Here is an 18,048-nt window from a genome sequence, read left to right as displayed (position 1 = left end):
CATGCACCCTTCCTCCTCCCCAGCAGGGGCAGGGTTCTTCTTTGTTGAAAAGAAGGACAGGTCACTCCGCCCCTGCATTGACTATCAGGGTCTCAACGCCATCACGGTCAAGAACCGCTACCCACTACTGCTCATGACCATGGCCTTTGAACTACTCCAGGGAGCCAAGGTATTCACCAAGCTAGATCTACGCAATGCATACCATCTCATCAGGATCAGGGAGGGGGACAAGTGGAAGACAGCCTTTAACACCACCACTGGTCACTACGAGTACCTCATGGTTCCTTTCGGCCTGACCAATGTGCCCGCAGTCTTCTAAGCACTCGTTAATGACGGCTTAAGGGACTTCCTAAACATCTTCATTTTCATGTACCTGGATGACATCCTGATCTTCTCCCGTTCCCTGGAGGAACATCGGGGTCACGTCCAGCAGGCCCTCCAGCACCTGCTAGAGAACAAGTTGTTCGTCAAGACAGAAAAGAGCGAATTTCACCAGAGCTCTGTCTCATTTCTGGGATTCATCATTTCCCAGGCAAGGATCCAGATGGACCCCCTCAAGCTCGAGGCAGTTGCCGATTGGCTCACCCCATCTTTGAGACGAGAGCTCCAGCACTTCCTAGAATTCGCCAACTTCTACAGGTGCTTTATTTGCAACTTCAGCTCGGTGGCCGGACCTCTCTCAGCCCTGACCTCGACCAAGACCCAATTCAAGTGGGGGGAGGAAGCAGAGAAAGCCTTATCCATGCTCAATCACAGGTTTACCACATCACCCATTCTCACCATACCTGATCCAACCAAGCAGTTTATTGTCGAGGTCGATGCTTCTGAGTCAGGGGTCATAGCTATATTTTCCTAGAGGGCCAGTGATGACAAGGTCCACCCATGCTCCTTCTTCTCCCGCTGGCTATCCCCAGCTGAACGGAATTACGACATCGGTGACCGAGAACTACTGGCTGTTAATCTAGCCTTGGAGGAGTGGAGGCATTGGCTTGAGGGGTCGGAGTTTCCCTTCTTAGTCTGGACCGACCATAAGAATCTGGAGTACCCCAAGTCCACTAAACGCCTTAATTCCCATCAAGTCCGTTGGTCTCTCTTCTTCTCCCGGTTCAAATTCACGCTTTCCTACCACCCAGGCTCCAAGAACGGCAAACCCGACGCCCTGTCCAGAATGTTCTCTTCCCACCAAGAGGAGTCCAAGCCGCCCGAGACCATCCTTCCTCCACGCTGCCTTCCTCCACGGTTGAGAAGCTCATGCAGAAGGCCCTGGAGCAGGACCCTGGTGAAGGTAACCCCAACAACATTCCTCCTAGCCATCTGTTTGTTCCCGGTCCTGTGCATACCCAGGTGCTGCAGTGGGGTCATGGCTCCAAGCTGGCCTGTTATCCAGGAGCCGCCCAAACCCTGGCACTCATCCAGCAGTGCTTTTGGTGGTCATCCATCAAGGAGGACATCCAGGAGTTCGTGGCAGCCTGCGACACATGCTCCCGGAACAAGACAGCCAATCGACCCCCTCCCGACTCCACATCGACCTTGGTCTCACATTGCCCTGGACTTTGTCACAGGACTCCCCAACTCAGGTGGCAACACATGCATTCTTACTGTCATTGACCATTTCTCCAAGATCGTTCATTTCATCCCTCTGCCCAAGCTCCCCTCAGCCAAAGAAACTGCCGAACTACTCATCCAGCACATTTTCCATCTACTTGGACTGCTCACTGACGTAATTTCTGACCGGGGTCCTCAGTTCACTGCGCAATTCTGGAGGGCTTTCTGCAAACTCATTGGGGCCACCTGTAGTCTCTCCTCAGGCTTCCACCCACAGACCAACAGCCAGGCAGGATGGGCAAACCAGGCTTTGGAGGTTGCACTCAGGTGCATGGCGTCCAGGGATGCCAGTTCTTGGAGTAAGTACCTACCCTGAATCGATTATGCTCATAACACTCTTCCTTCATCTGCCACAGGTCTCTCACCCTTCCAGTGCTCCCTAAGTTACCAACCACCACTCTTCCCCAACCAAGAGGAGGAGGTCGCCGTACCCTCTGCCCAGATCTTCATACGCCACTGCAGGAGGACGTGGGCATTGGCCCGGAGAAAACTCATTCACTCCACCTTAGCATCCAAGAGGAAGGCCAACAAATGCTGCTCTAAGGCACCCACTTACCGGGTGGGGCAATGAGTCATGCTCTCCACACGCCATCTGCCACTCAGAACCGTCTCCCGCAAGCTGGCTCCCTAGGACCCTTCCTCATCAAAAAGGTAATCAACCCATGTTCTGTCAGACTGGCACTACCACTCACCATGCGATGCATCCACCCCATGTTCTACGTGTCACAGCTTAAACCTCTGGTCTCTAGTTCTTTGGTTCTTTGGTTAGAGGTTTCCTATAGACTTGAGCTCCCACCTCACAGTCGTCTGTCACCCACCTTCCACGTCTCTTGCCTAAAATCCTCCATCCAAGGACCCCTGTCTGAGAACATGCCCACCCCCGACCACCCATCTCCTGGCCCAGAAGGAGAACCTATCTACCAGGTAAATCTAGACTCTAGACGTAGAAGAGGTCAGCTAGAGTACCTAGTAGATTGGGAGGGCTATAGACCAGAGGAACGAAGCTGGATGTGAGTTAAGGACATCCTAGACCCTCTCCTTACTCAAGAATTTCACAACCAACACCCTGACAAGCCTGCACCCAGAAGGAGGGGGAGTCCTAGGAAGAACATAGCTCCTGGAGGGAGCTCCTCAGGGAGGGGGGGTTCTGCCAGTAACGCGATAGAGAGTGCCACTTCCAATCAGACTACAAATATGGCTGAATTGAACTACAACACCCAAGAACCACAGCACCATCTATCGCCTGCCTATTAATTACACCTGTCTTGTTCTCATTACTCTTTAGTCTAGCCCTTATTACTCTGTCTGCCGATCAATCAACCCCTGCCTATCCCTCAACTTCAATTTCATCTAGTGTTTTGGATTTGTTTGCCAGTCTGTGTTGCCCACTCTCCCTTGCTCATGCATCTGTAAGTGCCTACGTCCTGACAGACAGCTATCTGGTGTCAATGTGGAAAGTGTGTACAACAAACACATTCGCTGACATTGAATGTGTTTGTTGTAAAGAGCACAAACTTTTATACAATATAATACAGGTGCAGTCATCATTGAATTATTTCATGGATAAATCTCGTTTTGAAACATATGTTGCACACAAGCCGGCACTGGTCTATATACAGGCCATGATAGCCAGGCATGTGAGAGGGCCAGCACCAGATGGAGAACTCACTAATTGGTAATCAGCCTATTATATATAGAAAATCAGTGTGTGCATGTGTTTATGTATATATGTGTGTCCATGCTAGCAATAAAGCCTATTTACAAGGTGCTCCAGTGCATCAAGGAGGTTTCCTATAGACTTCAAGAATTTCACAACCAACACCCTGACAAGCCCGCACTCAGAAGGAGGGGGCGTCCTAGGAAGAACATAGCTCATAGCTGGTAGATTGGGAGGGCTACCTATATTCACATTTATACCTATATTCACATTTATTATGTTTGTGAATATAGGTATAGACATGCAATATGTTACAATAGTTAGTGGCATAGACTAGTGGAAACTCAAAGCTGAGTGTGAATTTATAGCAGTGCTCCCTGTGGGTGGAACAAAGCTCCATACTTATGAGAATATGGTAATGCATCAACCTGATTTTTGATGGCTTTTGTGATTGTATGGTACCTAATCATAAGTGCAAGGCAATGTATCTCATAAACACTTGACCACAGGACAATGAAATTTGTATCTTTATTTACATAAGATAGATGGGTTTTATCCAGCACTTATTTTTAAATTTTTTTTTAAAAATAATTTGGGATTATTTGCTAACACATTTTATCCTCATCGGGAGCTCTGCTTTTAAGCAATGCCTAAATATCTCATCTCATCTCTTCTAGCCGCTTTATCCTTTTCTACAGGGTCGCAGGCAAGCTGGAGCCTATCCCAGCTGACTACAGGCGAAAGGCGGGGTACACCCTGGACAAGTCGCCAGGTCATCACAGGGCTAACACATCGACACAGACAACCATTCACACTCACGGTCAATTTAGAGTCACCAGTTAACCTAACCTGCATTTCTTTGGACTGTAGGGGAAACTGGAGCACCCGGAGGAAACCCACGCGGACACGGGGAGAACATGCAAACTCCGTACAGAAAGGCCCTCACCGGCCACGGGGCTCGAACCCAGGACCTTCTTGCTGTGAGGCGACAGCGCTAACCACTACACCACCGTACCGTGCCGCCCATGCCTAAATATATTGATATATATTTATATATCAAATTGATATATTTAACTTGATATTGAAAGTTTGACAGGGAATCAACGCCTTTTTTTTTTAGCAAAGCAGCTTTTTTATTATTTATTTATTCATTGATTTTACCTAGGCGTAGATCTAGATTTAACAGTCTCTCTAACTTATATTACATGTGAACTAGTAAATTAAATGTTATACCTTTCTCACATTTCTTCCAGTTAATCAACTTGCATGGCCTGAATTCATTTTTCTTTGGACAGTGTTGGAATGTTGTTGTCAGTAAACCCACTGGAGATGAGCAGACTACAAACATGGACAGCTCAGACTACAACTCCCAGCACACACAGCGCCCTCTATCTCCCGCCTTCTGACTCCCAGCTGACATTCATTTCCTCATCAACTGTCTCAGTATTTAAACCCCAGTCACACAAGCACACATTGCAAACAAGTATCATTCAGGTTTTTCCATAAATACCAAGCCTTGTTATTCTCTGACTGCCTTTCTGCCTGTTTGACCTTTGCTAGTGTTTTCTCGGTTCCTCGATTTCTGTTTTGCCCACGTTACTCTGTTCGCCGATCACCCCACCCTAGCTTGTTCTTTGAGTATGAGTCCTGTCTCTCATTTTGGCTTTGGTTTGCTAAAGCTGTCTTCCACTGCACATACATCTGTAAGTGCCTGCGTACTCACAGTTGTTGGCAGAGCAAAGGATTTGAGTCTAACGTGACCTGTGCACCCAAAGAGCGTGGCCTGTAGATTCCTTTCAAAGTAATTGGACTCAAAATGCTACTCACAAACAACAGAATTTCTCCCAAAGGAGAGTATTTCTAAAGTGTGACCTGTTCCCAAGTTGTGTAGCCACTGTTTAGCAAGTCATTTATGTTGCTCAGTTGTTGGTCAATGGAACACAGAAAAAACAAATGTTTTCCCTTATTATCATATTTATTATTTTTTGCACACATGGACTTTGCATTCCAAAATTTTTCAACAATGTTTTGTACATCCTGCTACATTACAGTATCAGGAGCATAAAGCCACTCAAGATACAGGAAATCTATCAATCAGTGCGTTTACATGCACATAGAGAAAATTGAATTTCTGCCGTAGCTCAACTGAAATCGAAGTTCTAAATGCCATGGAAACACCTTAGCTCGGCTGAAATCGAACCGAACTGGATTTCTCGTAATCGAGCTATGCGACCTAGATTATGCGATTTTAGCTGAGCTACTTAGTGCATGTAAACCCTATCGAGCTACGTAGTCGAGCTACTTACTTCAGCACTGCCCCTTCCGGAAGTGATGAGTGATGAGACCACAAGTGGGAAACACAACAGCCTCGGTCGGCATGACAACAGTAGTAGAAACGTGCACTTCTGGAGCAATGAGGAGATAGAGTTCATGCTCATTCAGCTTAAGGAGTTGAATATATATATATATATATATATATATATATATATATATATATATATATATATATATATTAGTGGTGTCAACAATAATCGATTCGGCAATGCATCGCAATGCGGGGCATGGACGATTCAGCATCGATTCGGCAACATGCCAGATCGATTCAGCGTATTTAAAAAAAAAACTTCCGTGGGCATTTCCGGAGCAACATCACAGACATGCGCAGTCTGTAGCTGCACGCCAGTCGAGAGAGCACTAGCTTAGCAAGATGGCTGAGGTGGAGGAAGAGGACTGCGAGAGACAGGTTATTATTAACGCTAAAAACACTAAACAGCTGTAATTTGTTTTCTTTTTCATATTTGAAACTCTATAACATTCAATTTAATTTTGTTTAAAACAGGAGTGATACACACAACAGCCAATAAAATGTTGTTCAGTATCTGACTGCTTGTATTGCCTCATGACCAGGGGTGTAGTGGGCGTGGTACGCGGGGGTACGCCGTCCACCCACTTCTCCCGAGGTGAGATTAAAAAAAAAAAAAACTGTCATTCAATGACCTGAGTTTATACGCTCTACAGTAAGTGACACGTGCCTTTGTGCTCATCATCAATGCCCCCCCCAATCGAACGTTACGTAAAACGTAGCGACGCAAAGTAGAATGCATTCTAAAGGCAGCTGAGATATTAGAATTATGTAAACGGTTGACTCCGCCATCTGTCGGTTTAATGCTTTATGATCTTTGAAGTTCTAATGCGATTTTTGCTCAGTATAGGCCTATGATTTTGAATAGCCTAATAATAACAGTAGGGTCTCTGTGTGTGTGTGTGTGTGTGTGCGCGCGCGCGCGTGTGTGTGAGATTTCCGGGCGTTCATGGTAGCAGCACCGAGAGGGCAACAGAACTGATATACAGTAAATCCTCTAATACTGGCCTGTATTCCATTACTGGCCGGGACTCTAATATTGGCCGGTCTCGCTGTCGGAGGAGGTAAATAATGGCCGGACTCTAATACAGGCCGGGGCTATAACCAACGATGTTTCTGAGATCATAGTGGCCTTACACAATCGTTCCGATCTGAAAGACAATTGTGATCAGTGGCGCCGCCAGGCGTATGGCCGTACGCACTAGGCGTACCTTGGGGAGAGAGATATTTTTTTTTTAATTATAATTGTTACCTGAATGCTTTGGCAATGCAACATAATTTGAGAAAGAGAGAGAGAGAGACGTGTGTGTGCCGGCGCATTTGTGTGCTTCAGGAGTGGGCGGGGTGTGCGTGACCAAGAAAGCTCATTGGTCAATGCAGATATACTTTTCTTGCACCACTGAAATTCTCTCCAGTTTTGAGAAACGGAGACAGACAATCGTCAGTAGTCAGAGCTTGTGCGAGAATTTATTGAGAAGCGAGTCAAAAATGAGTAAACGAACCCTGAAACAAACGAGCTTGTTTCAGACTTTTACGAAAAAGTCCAAAAGCAGTGATCCAGGGGTGTCATCTGCTTGCCAGTCCTCTCCAGTATCAGCTAGTAACACGGCACCGGCAGCTTCCACTCCTCCGCAACCGAGCAGCAGTACGCTGCAGCTGGATGCTAGCTCAGTTCCTTTGAGGGAATTGCCTTCATCTACCTCTGAGTTTGAAACTAGCCATACATCCAGTGAATTTCATATAAGAACACCTACATCTCCCCATGTCCCTTACGATCAGAAGTAGATGGTTGCTCCACCTTGCTGACAAATGAGCCATCAGATAGCTTTACTAATGAGCCACGAGTCAGCCCGCTATCACTGACATCAGATTTATCAGACATAGGGAAACTTCAACCAGATGCCTTAAAATGTGCACCGGACTCTGTAAAGCTCAATGTCCTACAGAACCGCTTCAAACCAGACAGAGGGTGGGTGGCTCCTTCTACTCTGATTTTCGGTAAACTCAGAAAAATACCCGAGGAGTTTTTCAGCGAGTCTATGTACCCCATGTTGCGCTACAGTGCGTGTCAGAGTCGTGCTTGCGGTAGTGCTGAGCAAGTTCACTAGATTCTAATCGAGGCTATAAAGAGTTTATTGTTTATTGTCGTGTGTAGTTCACATATGTTGTTCAAATATCAGCCTGTGTTCATGGAAGGCTATTGTTCAATTTCAAGTTAAAGTTCTATCGTTGTTTTGTGTATAAGCCTATAGATCGACTCTTCATAGAAACTGCAGCACGCAAGCGTTTTTTTTTTTTTTTGGGGGGGGATTACACCGCTAGTGCGTACCTTACAGTTCAACCCTGCAGGCGCCCCTGATTGTGATTACCGGTAGGTCTGGTGGTAACCAGGCAACCAAGCATCAACCTATTTTATAGGTTCAAATAGACACAAAATCTCGTTTTTATTCATTCCACTGGTAGTCTGTTTTGCTCAAATAGAAATAGAGGCCTGCCTCTAATTCTGGCCTCCTTCCAATAATGGCCTGGACCAAGATGCACTTGAGTGAAATAAAGGCCCCGGCCTATATTAGAGGATTTACGGTAATCGCCTGCCTAGTCATCCTTACGCGGATAATTTCACCACATACTGTATTATATATATATATATATATATATATATATATATATATATATATATATATATATATATATATGATTTGAAATTCATAATCTTTGTGGCCTTCCTGTTTAGTGTTTTGTTGTACATCCAAAAATGTGAAATGACAATAAATTTAAAGAAATACTCAAATCTTTAAGAAGGAGTGCATGGTAGGGCTTAACCCAATGGCTGCATGTCATGTATTTTGTATATGCAGGTGCCTCAATCGCGCCAGACTAAATGCTTGATTTATTCGATTGGTGCCTTTTATTATAAATTTCAGCCCATTGCTGGTTTGTATGCGATGTGAGTGAGTGACGTGACTTTTTTTGAACTTCTGGACACATGCTGTAGCTGTTGTCACGGCAGTAAGTAGGCTAGTAAAAATATCGAATTCCGAATGCAGCTCGGCTCAAATGAACATGAATCGAACATGAACAAAGGTGTTTGTGTATCATAATTTCCAATATTTTGGCTTCATGCCTGATAGTCCATGTTAAACCTATGCAAGGTTTATGTTGAGTTCCAGCAGCAGAGTGGTGCTGTCTACGACGATGCATTCGGAAGGAGAAGGCGAATTTGTTCCTCTTTAGCCATTTCGGCATATTTATTGGAGACAAAATAAACCGCGGCTTTTCGCCATAACAGTTGGGCTGTACTGACAAACACGAATGAAAATTGCACACACAAAAATGTCTGGAAAAAAGTGTCTTCTTGTGCCCTCTTGGTGGAAATCTTTTGGTGGAGACAGTGGGGACCTCGACTGGCTATCGTAGCCTGCAGGGAATCGGCCGTCAGACATTCTGTCGCATGTCCCAGACCCGGTGAAATGTAACTGAATTGTCTTGGCCAGGCCTAAGGGTCCCATCTGCATCTCATCATTGCTGAGGAGTGTGCTCCCATCACCCAATCAAGCATCCAGCCAGAGCAGGTCATGATATATTTTTTACCATATTAACATGCCATAGGGCGGCACGGTGGTGTAGTGGTTAGCGCTGTCGCCTCACAGCAAGAAGGTCTTGGGTTCGAGCCCCGGGGCCGGCGAGGGCCTTTCTGTGTGGAGTTTGCATGTTCTCCCCGTGTCCGCGTGGGTTTCCTCCGGGTGCTCCTGTTTCCCCCACAGTCCAAAGACATGCAGGTTAGGTTAACTGGTGACTCTAAATTGACCGTAGGTGTGAATGTGAGTGTGAATGGTTGTCTGTGTCTATGTGTCTATGACCTGGCGACTTGTCCAGGGTGTACCCCGCCTTTCGCCCGTAGTCAGCAAGAAGGTCTTGGGTTCGAGCCCCGGGGCCAGCGAGGGCCTTTCTGTGTGGAGTTTGCATGTTCTCCCCGTGTCCGCGTGGGTTTCCTCCGGGTGCTCCGGTTTCCCCCACAGTCCAAAGACATGCAGGTTAGGTTAACTGGTGACTCTAAATTGACCGTAGGTGTGAATGTGAGTGTGAATGGTTGTCTGTGTCTATGTGTCTATGACCTGGCGACTTGTCCAGGGTGTACCCCGCCTTTCGCCCGTAGTCAGCTGGTCTTAGGCTCCAGCTTGCCTGCGACCCTGTAGAAGGATAAAGCGGCTAGAGATAATGAGATGAGATGAGACTAACATGCCATTGTGTGTTATGCCTGATGTAAAGACTCTCGTCTCTGCGAGCCTACCACACAGATTTAATACTTGTCATTTTTAGGGCATACCTAACAACGTGTTTTCTTTCTCTCTCTCTTTCCCCCCCCCATCTGTCCCTCTGAGTTACATGTTGATCCTGGGATTGAGATGCTGGCCTCTTCTGCCCCTCAGACCTGCTTGATCCATCCTGGTGCCCTGTGTCTGGTTGGAGTTTTATTGCCCCACTCCTGTGAAGGACGGCCCCATGAGGACAGTTGAGGGTTATACCTGTTAAAACTGTTAATATTATAGTCAGGCTGTCTGTTGTTGCCCAAATGAGGATGGGTTCCCTTTTGAGTCTGGTTCCTCTCGAGGTTTCTTCCTCATGTCGTCTGAGGGAGTTTTTCCTTGCCACCGTCGCCACAGGCTTGCTCATTGGGGATAGATTAGGGATAAAATTAGCTCATGTTTTAAGTCGTTCAAATTCTGTAAAGCTGCTTTGCGACAATGTTTATTGTTAAAAGCGCTGTACAAATAAACTTGATTTGATTTGATCTTGTGTTGTTAAAAGAACGTAACATTTATACAAATCATTCATACCAAACATAGGAGACCAAACAAAGGCTACCGCTTCTGACATGATATCAAATTGATGACGTCACGAATAGCGTACCCCCACTTTAAAAATCTCCACTACACCACTGCTCATGACTACTGAAAATTTGCCTTGCTTTCAGTAAAATTTTAACGCATCACAATGCATCGTAGAATCGGATTGAATCGACTCGAATCGAATCGTTACCCTCCGAATCGTAATCGAATTGAATCGTGAGGGCTGTGCCAATGCACACCCCTAATGTGTGTGTGTATGTATATATATATATATATATATATATATATATATATATATATATATATATAATATATATATATACATACACACACAGTGGTGCTTGAAAGTTTGTGAACCCTTTAGAATTTTCTATATTTCTGCATAAATATGACCTAAAACATCATCGGATTTTCACACAAGTCCTAAAAGTAGATAAAGAGAACCCAGTTATACAAATGAGATAAAAATATTATACTTGGTCATTTATTTATTGAGGAAAATGATCCAATATTACATATCTGTGAGTGGCAAAAGTATGTGAACCTTTGCGTTCAGTATCTGGTGTGACCCCCTTGTGCAGCAATAACTGCAACTAAACATTTGTGGTAACTGTTGATCAGTCCTGCACACCGGCTTGGAGGAATTTTAGCCCATTCCTCCATACAGAACAGCTTCAACTCTGGGATGTTGGTGGGTTTCCTCACACGAACCGCTCACTTCAGGTCCTTCCACAACATTTCGATTGGATTAAGGTCAGGACTTTGACTTGGTCATTCCAAAACATTAACTTTATTCTTCTTTAACCATTCTTTGGTAGAACGACTTGTATGCTTAGGGTTGCTGTCTTGCTGCATGACTCACCTTCTCTTGAGATTTAGTTCATGGACAGATGTCCTGATATTTTCCTTTAGAATTTGCTGGTATAATTCAGAATTCCTTGTTCCAACAATGATGGCAAACCATCCTGGCCCAGATGCAGCAAAACAGGCCCAAACCATGATACTACCACCACCATGTTTCACAGAAGGGATAAGGTTCTTATGTTGGAATGCAGTGCTTTCCTTTCTCCAAACATAACGCTTCTCATTGAAACCAAAAAGTTCTATTTTGATCTCATTTGTCCACAAAACATTTTCCAATAGCCTTCTGGCTTGTCCACATGATCTTTAGCAAACTGCAGATGAGCAGCAATGTTCTTTTTGGAGAGCAGTGGCTTTCTCCTTGCAACCCTGCCATGCACACCATTTTTGTTCAGTGTTCTCCTGATGGTGGACTCATGAACATTGGCTAATGTTAATGTGAGAGAGGTCTTCAGTTGCTTAAAAGTTACCTTGGGGTCCTTTGTGACCTCGCCGACTATTACACACCTTGCTCATGGAGTGATCTTTGTTGGTCGACCACTCCTGGGGAGGGTAACAATGGTCTTGAATATCCTCCATTTGTATACAATCTGTCTGACTGTGGATTGGTGTAGTCCAAACTCTTTAGAGATGGTTTTGTAACCTTTTCCAGCCTGATGAGCATCAACAACGCTTTTTCTGAGGTCCTCAGAAATCTCCTTTGTTCGTGTCATGATACACTTCCACAAACATGTGTTGTGAAGATCAGACTTTGATAGATCCCTGTTCTTTAAATAAAACAGGGTGCCCACTCACACCTGCTTGTCATCCCATTGAATGAAAACACCTGACTCTAATTTCACCTTCAAATTAACTGCTAATCCTAGAGGTTCACATACTTTTGCCACTCACAAATATGTAATATTGGATCATTTTCCTCAATAAATAAGTGTCCAAGTATAATATTTTTGTCCCATTTGTTTAACTGGGTTCTCTTTATCTACTTTTAGGACTTGTGTGAAAATATGATGATATTTTAGGTCATATTTATGCAGAAATATAGGAAATTCTAAAGGGTTCACAAACTTTCAAGCACCACTGTATATATATATATATATATATATATATATATATATATATATATGTATATGTTGCTGTCCTCGTCGTTGTTCTTCTTGTGAACACGGAACTGATAACTTTGTTTATACTCTTGAATAGCTCTTCTTCATGATGACAACCGGAAGTGTACCAACACGATGGGGGCATGTAGCGCCACCTGTGGCTCGGGTGCACAATGTACCTCACACAATAGCTCGATTTCCTTGTGTGCATGTAGGATTGGATTTCTCTGGCACCCCTGCTGGGACCCTTAGCTCGATTACCAACAGTAGCTCGATTTGGATGTGCATGTAAACGCACTGAATGATTCTATGTCATGCTGACCTAGTGGCCACAAAATGGCAATATGGCAGCACCTTTAAGTGAGCGAGAATACAAAAGAATGTTAAAGCACTGCTTTATGCAAAACAGTGTGAAAATACAGGGTAGTCAAAATGCATTTGTGCAAAATGTGTAGCATTTCTAACCGATGTGTATTTTTCAGTACAGATACCAAAAGTTATCAAAAGGTGCAGGCTTTTTGTTGGTACCTTGAATAGCCCTGTCAATAACTTTTGGAGTAGGGGGTATTTGGAAATAAGTAGTAGGCAGACCCAAAGTGTAAGCAACACCACCACCATGATGTGAAAAAAGGTGGGAGGTCAGGGGTCCTCCTGGTAAATGTTTAAATCTATTAGATGTAAAATAGTGCATTCTGAATGATCCAGAAACACAAATTACACTTTTTACTTGTCTATTTACTTTATACTTCATTAATGACAATAAAGATTTCAATCAAACCACATGATTTTTACTGACAACAAAATACATGAATCAACAGGCTTCACTTTTATGAAGTGGAACTCTAACTTGCCTACATAATACATGCAGGGTACTGACACAGATTCTAGTAAACATTGAACTTTGTTATAGCACAAATACAATTCTTGCCATCAAAAAGATCACTTTTATCAGTGAATAAAAATAATGCCACATAAAAATATGAGGAAAATGTCCTTTTTTGGGGGGGAGGGGCTAAAACAAAAATACTGCAAGTAGCCGGCGATGAAGTATTTATAGGTGGCAAAATCGCCAGCTGCTGGCAGTTATTGACAGGGCTGCTTGAATATGAAGACTACACCAGGGGGCAGAGCTTTGTCTTACATACTGCTACAGTTATGGAACAGCTTTCCAATTAGCATTTGGGACTCTGACACAGTCCTGAACCTCGGATAGCCTTAGGACTGTTTTTAGTTGAGCTTAATAACATTCTTTTTCTGTAAAGATGTACAACCCCGATTCCAAAAAAGTTGGGACAAAGTACAAATTGTAAATAAAAACAGAAATCAATAATTTACAAATCTCAAAAACTGATATTGTATTCACAATAGAACATAGACAACATTTCAAATGTCGAAAGTGAGCTATTTTGAAATTTCATGCCAAATATTGGCTCATTTGAAATTTCATGACAGCAACACATCTCAAAAAAGTTGGGACAGGGGCAATAAGAGGCTGGAAAAGTTAAAAGTACAAAAAAGGAACAGCTGGAGGACCAAATTGCAACTCATTAGGTCAATTGGCAATAGGTCATTAACATGACTGGGTATAAAAAGAGCATCTTGGAGTGGCAGCAGCTCTCAGAAGTAAAGATGGGAAGAGGATCACCAATCCCCCTAATTCTGCACCGACAAATAGTGGAGCAATATCAGAAAGGAGTTCGACAGTGTAAAATTGCAAAGAGTTTGAACATATCATCATCTACAGTGCATAATATCATCAAAAGATTCAGAGAATCTGGAAGAATTTTTGTGCGTAAGGTTCAAGGCCGGAAAACCATACTGGGTGCCCGTGATCTTCGGGCCCTTAGACGGCACTGCATCACATACAGGCATGCCTCTGTATTGGAAATCACAAAATGGGCTCAGGAATATTTCCAGAGAACATTATCTGTGAACACAATTCACCGTGCCATCCGCCGTTGCCAGCTAAAACTCTATAGTTCAAAGAAGAAGCCATATCTAAACATGATCCAGAAGCGCAGACATCTTCTCTGGGCCAAGACTCATTTAAAATGGACTGTGGCAAAGTGGAAAACTGTTCTGTGGTCAGACAAATCAAAATTTGAAGTTCTTTATGGAAATCAGGGACGCCGTGTCATTCGGACTAAAGAGGAGAAGGACGACCCAAGTTGTTATCAGCGCTCAGTTCAGAAGCCTGCATCTCTGATGGTATGGGGTTGCATTAGTGCATGTGGCATGGGCAGCTTACACATCTGGAAAGACACCATCAATGCTGAAAGGTATATCCAGGTTCTAGAGCAACATATGCTCCTGTCCAGACGACGTCTCTTTCAGGGAAGACCTTGCATTTTCCAACATGACAATGCCAAACCACATACTGCATCAATTACAGCATCATGGCTGCGTAGAAGAAGGGTCCGGGTACTGAACTGGCCAGCCTGCAGTCCAGATCTTTCACCCATAGAAAACATTTGGCGCATCATAAAACGGAAGATTCAACAAAAAAGACCTAAGACAGTTGAGCAACTAGAATCCTACATTAGACAAGAATGGGTTACATTCCTACCCCTAAACTTGAGCAACTTGTCTCCTCAGTCCCCAGACGTTTACAGACTGTTGTAAAGAGAAAAGGGGATGTCTCACAGTGGTAAACATGGCCTTGTCCCAACTTTTTTGAGATGTGTTGTTGTCATGAAATTTAAAATCACCTAATTTTTCTCTTTAAATGATACATTTTCTCAGTTGAACCATTTGATATGTCATCTATGTTCTATTCTAAATAAAATATGGAATTTTGAAACTTCCACATCATTGCATTCCGTTTTTATTTACAATTTGTACTTTGTCCCAACTTTTTTGGAATCGGGGTTGTAAGTAGTACTTTTTGACTATATCATACAGTTATAGCAGAGAGATTACTTATAACCCCACTATCTTGTGTCACTCAGATGAGGATGGGTTCCCTTTTGAGTCTTCCTCATGTTGTCAAATGGAGCTTTTCCTTGCCAGTGTCACCACTGGCTTGTTAATTATGGATAAATTAATGCTTTTAAAATTTATATTTGGAATTTTTATATTTCTGTAAATTTGTTTTGTGACACAGTGGTGTAGTGGTTTGGACTGTCACCTCATAGCAAGAAGGTTCTGGGTTTGAACCTCATGGCTGATGGGGGCCTTTCTGTGTGGAGTTTGCATGTTCTCCCTGTGTCTGCATGGGTTTCCTTCGGGTGCTCTGGAGCTCTGGACCCCATAGTCCAAAGACTATGCAGGTTAGGTTAACTGGTGGTTCTAAATTGACCATTGATGTGAGTGTCAATTGTTGTTTGTCTCTACTGTATGTGTCAGCCCTGTGATGATTTGGTGACTTGTCCAGGGTGTACCCTGCCTCTTGCCAATAGTCAGCTGGAATAGGTTCCAGCTTGCCTGTGACCCTGCATAGGATAAGCGGTTACGGACAATGGATGGATGGATGGATGTTTTGTGACAATGTCCATTGTTAAAAGCAATATAAACATAAAGCTGAATTTAATTAAATTGACCTTCCAACCCTAGTGAATATAATTTATTGTATTCCTGAATATAATTGCTTCATTGCTCTCTTCAAAACTTCAGAATCACTAGTACAGTAGTTTGAGAATAAGATTTACCCACAAGCAGATGGTCTAATTCAAAGCATTATGCAAGTCTACAGCAGGTGTGGTTTGCTCTGCTAGCCAAGATATAATAAGCAGTGATTTTTAAGTTATTTATTTAAAATGGATTTTACAATATTCATATTTATAAAAATTTACCTGATAATCTAATCTCTATTTATTCATGGCAAAGGGGGAGTAGAGTGAATGAATGAATGAATGAATTAGATGATTTACATATTTCTGATTCTCCAAGTATATAAAGCATTCAGATACCACTACCAAAACCTGATGTGACAGTCTGAAGATGGCTTTTTTCAAATACAGTTCAAGACAGCACTAACTAAATTGGCTGCATTCATTTATAAAAGTTAATTCATACAATCTTGCCTTGAGGAAGAAAAGGAAAAGCCCTTACCGTAGCTGGTTTTCAGATCGTCCTGGACATCTGCGTTGAAGTTGCCACACAGTCCGCATGTGCGACCCACAAATTCTGGACTCATCTTAATATAGATAGAGCTGCTAAGGCCTTGCCATGCCAGCATGAAAACCTGATGCTGTGAGACCAGGATGTAGTCAGAGATCCTCTCCAGTTCAATATCATGAAAGTTATGAGGGAGCTGTAGACTAGAGCAAAAATAAATATTGTTAGAACTATGCGCACCAATGACTGCAATCCTGGTGATCTTACATACTGTATATTCATGTGTTTTTGCTGGTTGACACACCTGAAACACACAGATCATTCACAGGTAATGACACAGGTAATTACAATGAGAAAAATACCTATATTATACTGTCATTATTTTTAATTGCATTTTGTAGTTGTCGAAGTTTAAGACTATAAGTTCTCCAGAACAAAACAAATTTGAACCTTGTTATTGCATTCAGAGTTTTAAGTCAATGACTTCATGTCAAAAGATATGTAAATGTTTATACAATACTGAAATGATCGATATTCAGCATAAGCGTACGTAAAGTGCTTACACTGATTTTCTGGGTGGCCCTTTCAGATGATTAATATTACTTGTTCATACAAGTGTACACAATTTTGGTATTGACTCCTCATTGCATGCATAATTCAACTCTGGATATGGCCCCTAGTCAAGAGAAAATAATACAGATACACAAATGTTCTTTGTCATAACACAATAATCATGTATTATTATTATTATTATTAGTAGTAGTAGTAGTAGTAGTAGTAGTAGTCATTGTAGTAGACTTTTAATTTTTATTATAACAATTTTAACTAACCCTGTAAGAAAAGCTACTACTACTGTTTGTTTGTTTGTTTGTTTGTTTGTTTGTTTGTTTGTTTTTTAATTTATGCTGTGAAGCAAACATGCATGCAATCCAATGATACTACATTATCTAAAAAATAACTGGAGTTGCATTTCTATTATATTTGAAGCTAGCCATGCTAAATAATGTTAACATGATGATTGGAGCCAGTTAATCACAAAGTACTGACAGATGGTTAACAGCTGAAGAATTTGTAAAAGTTGTCCCTCAAATAAACTCATTATTTTAAACTACTGGAATTATTAGGCACCTCAATGTGCTCAAATAGTAATATGAAAGAAAAGAAATGCAGTTGTCATTTGATGAGGCTTGTAATTAATCTGAAGGGTCCACAATCTATTTTCCTCCTGAACATGTAACATATTACAACATGATGTATCCCCACCCCAAGCCAGCAAAGAGCCTACTGTACATAAGGGTAAATCCACCTCAAATCACCAGATTTCAGAAATGTTTCCAACTGATCATCTTCCAATTTGTTTCATATTTTCACTGTTAGGACTAGGACTGTTTTGGCCTCTAGAGGCCGCTGTTATTTCCTTTTCATGTCGTGTTTATTTTGGCCTCTAGAGGCCGCCTCTGTTCCTGTGTCTTGTGTTTGTGTTAATTGCCTAATTATCTTCACCTGTGTCCTTAATTAGTTTGTCTATTTATACCCCTGAGTTCAGTCCTCTTGTCA

At 42.7% G+C, this 18,048-nt stretch overlaps 1 protein-coding gene across 1 annotated transcript in view; it reads right to left on the bottom strand.

Annotated features, from left to right (window-relative positions):
- otog (otogelin) overlaps positions 1-18,048 on the bottom strand; it is a 550,025-nt gene that overhangs the window by 512,474 nt on the left and 19,503 nt on the right. The window contains exon 7 of the mRNA XM_060911543.1: positions 16,486-16,694. Within this exon, the coding sequence (XP_060767526.1) occupies positions 16,486-16,694 (209 nt within the window). The remainder of the gene's footprint in view (positions 1-16,485; positions 16,695-18,048) is intronic.

This window comes from Neoarius graeffei, chromosome 27 (genome assembly GCF_027579695.1).
Source record: "Neoarius graeffei isolate fNeoGra1 chromosome 27, fNeoGra1.pri, whole genome shotgun sequence".
In the NCBI taxonomy this organism is placed as follows: Eukaryota; Metazoa; Chordata; class Actinopteri; order Siluriformes; family Ariidae; genus Neoarius; species Neoarius graeffei.
The sequence above is the reverse complement of the archived record's forward strand: the minus strand, read 5'-3'. Positions and strand labels throughout refer to the sequence as shown.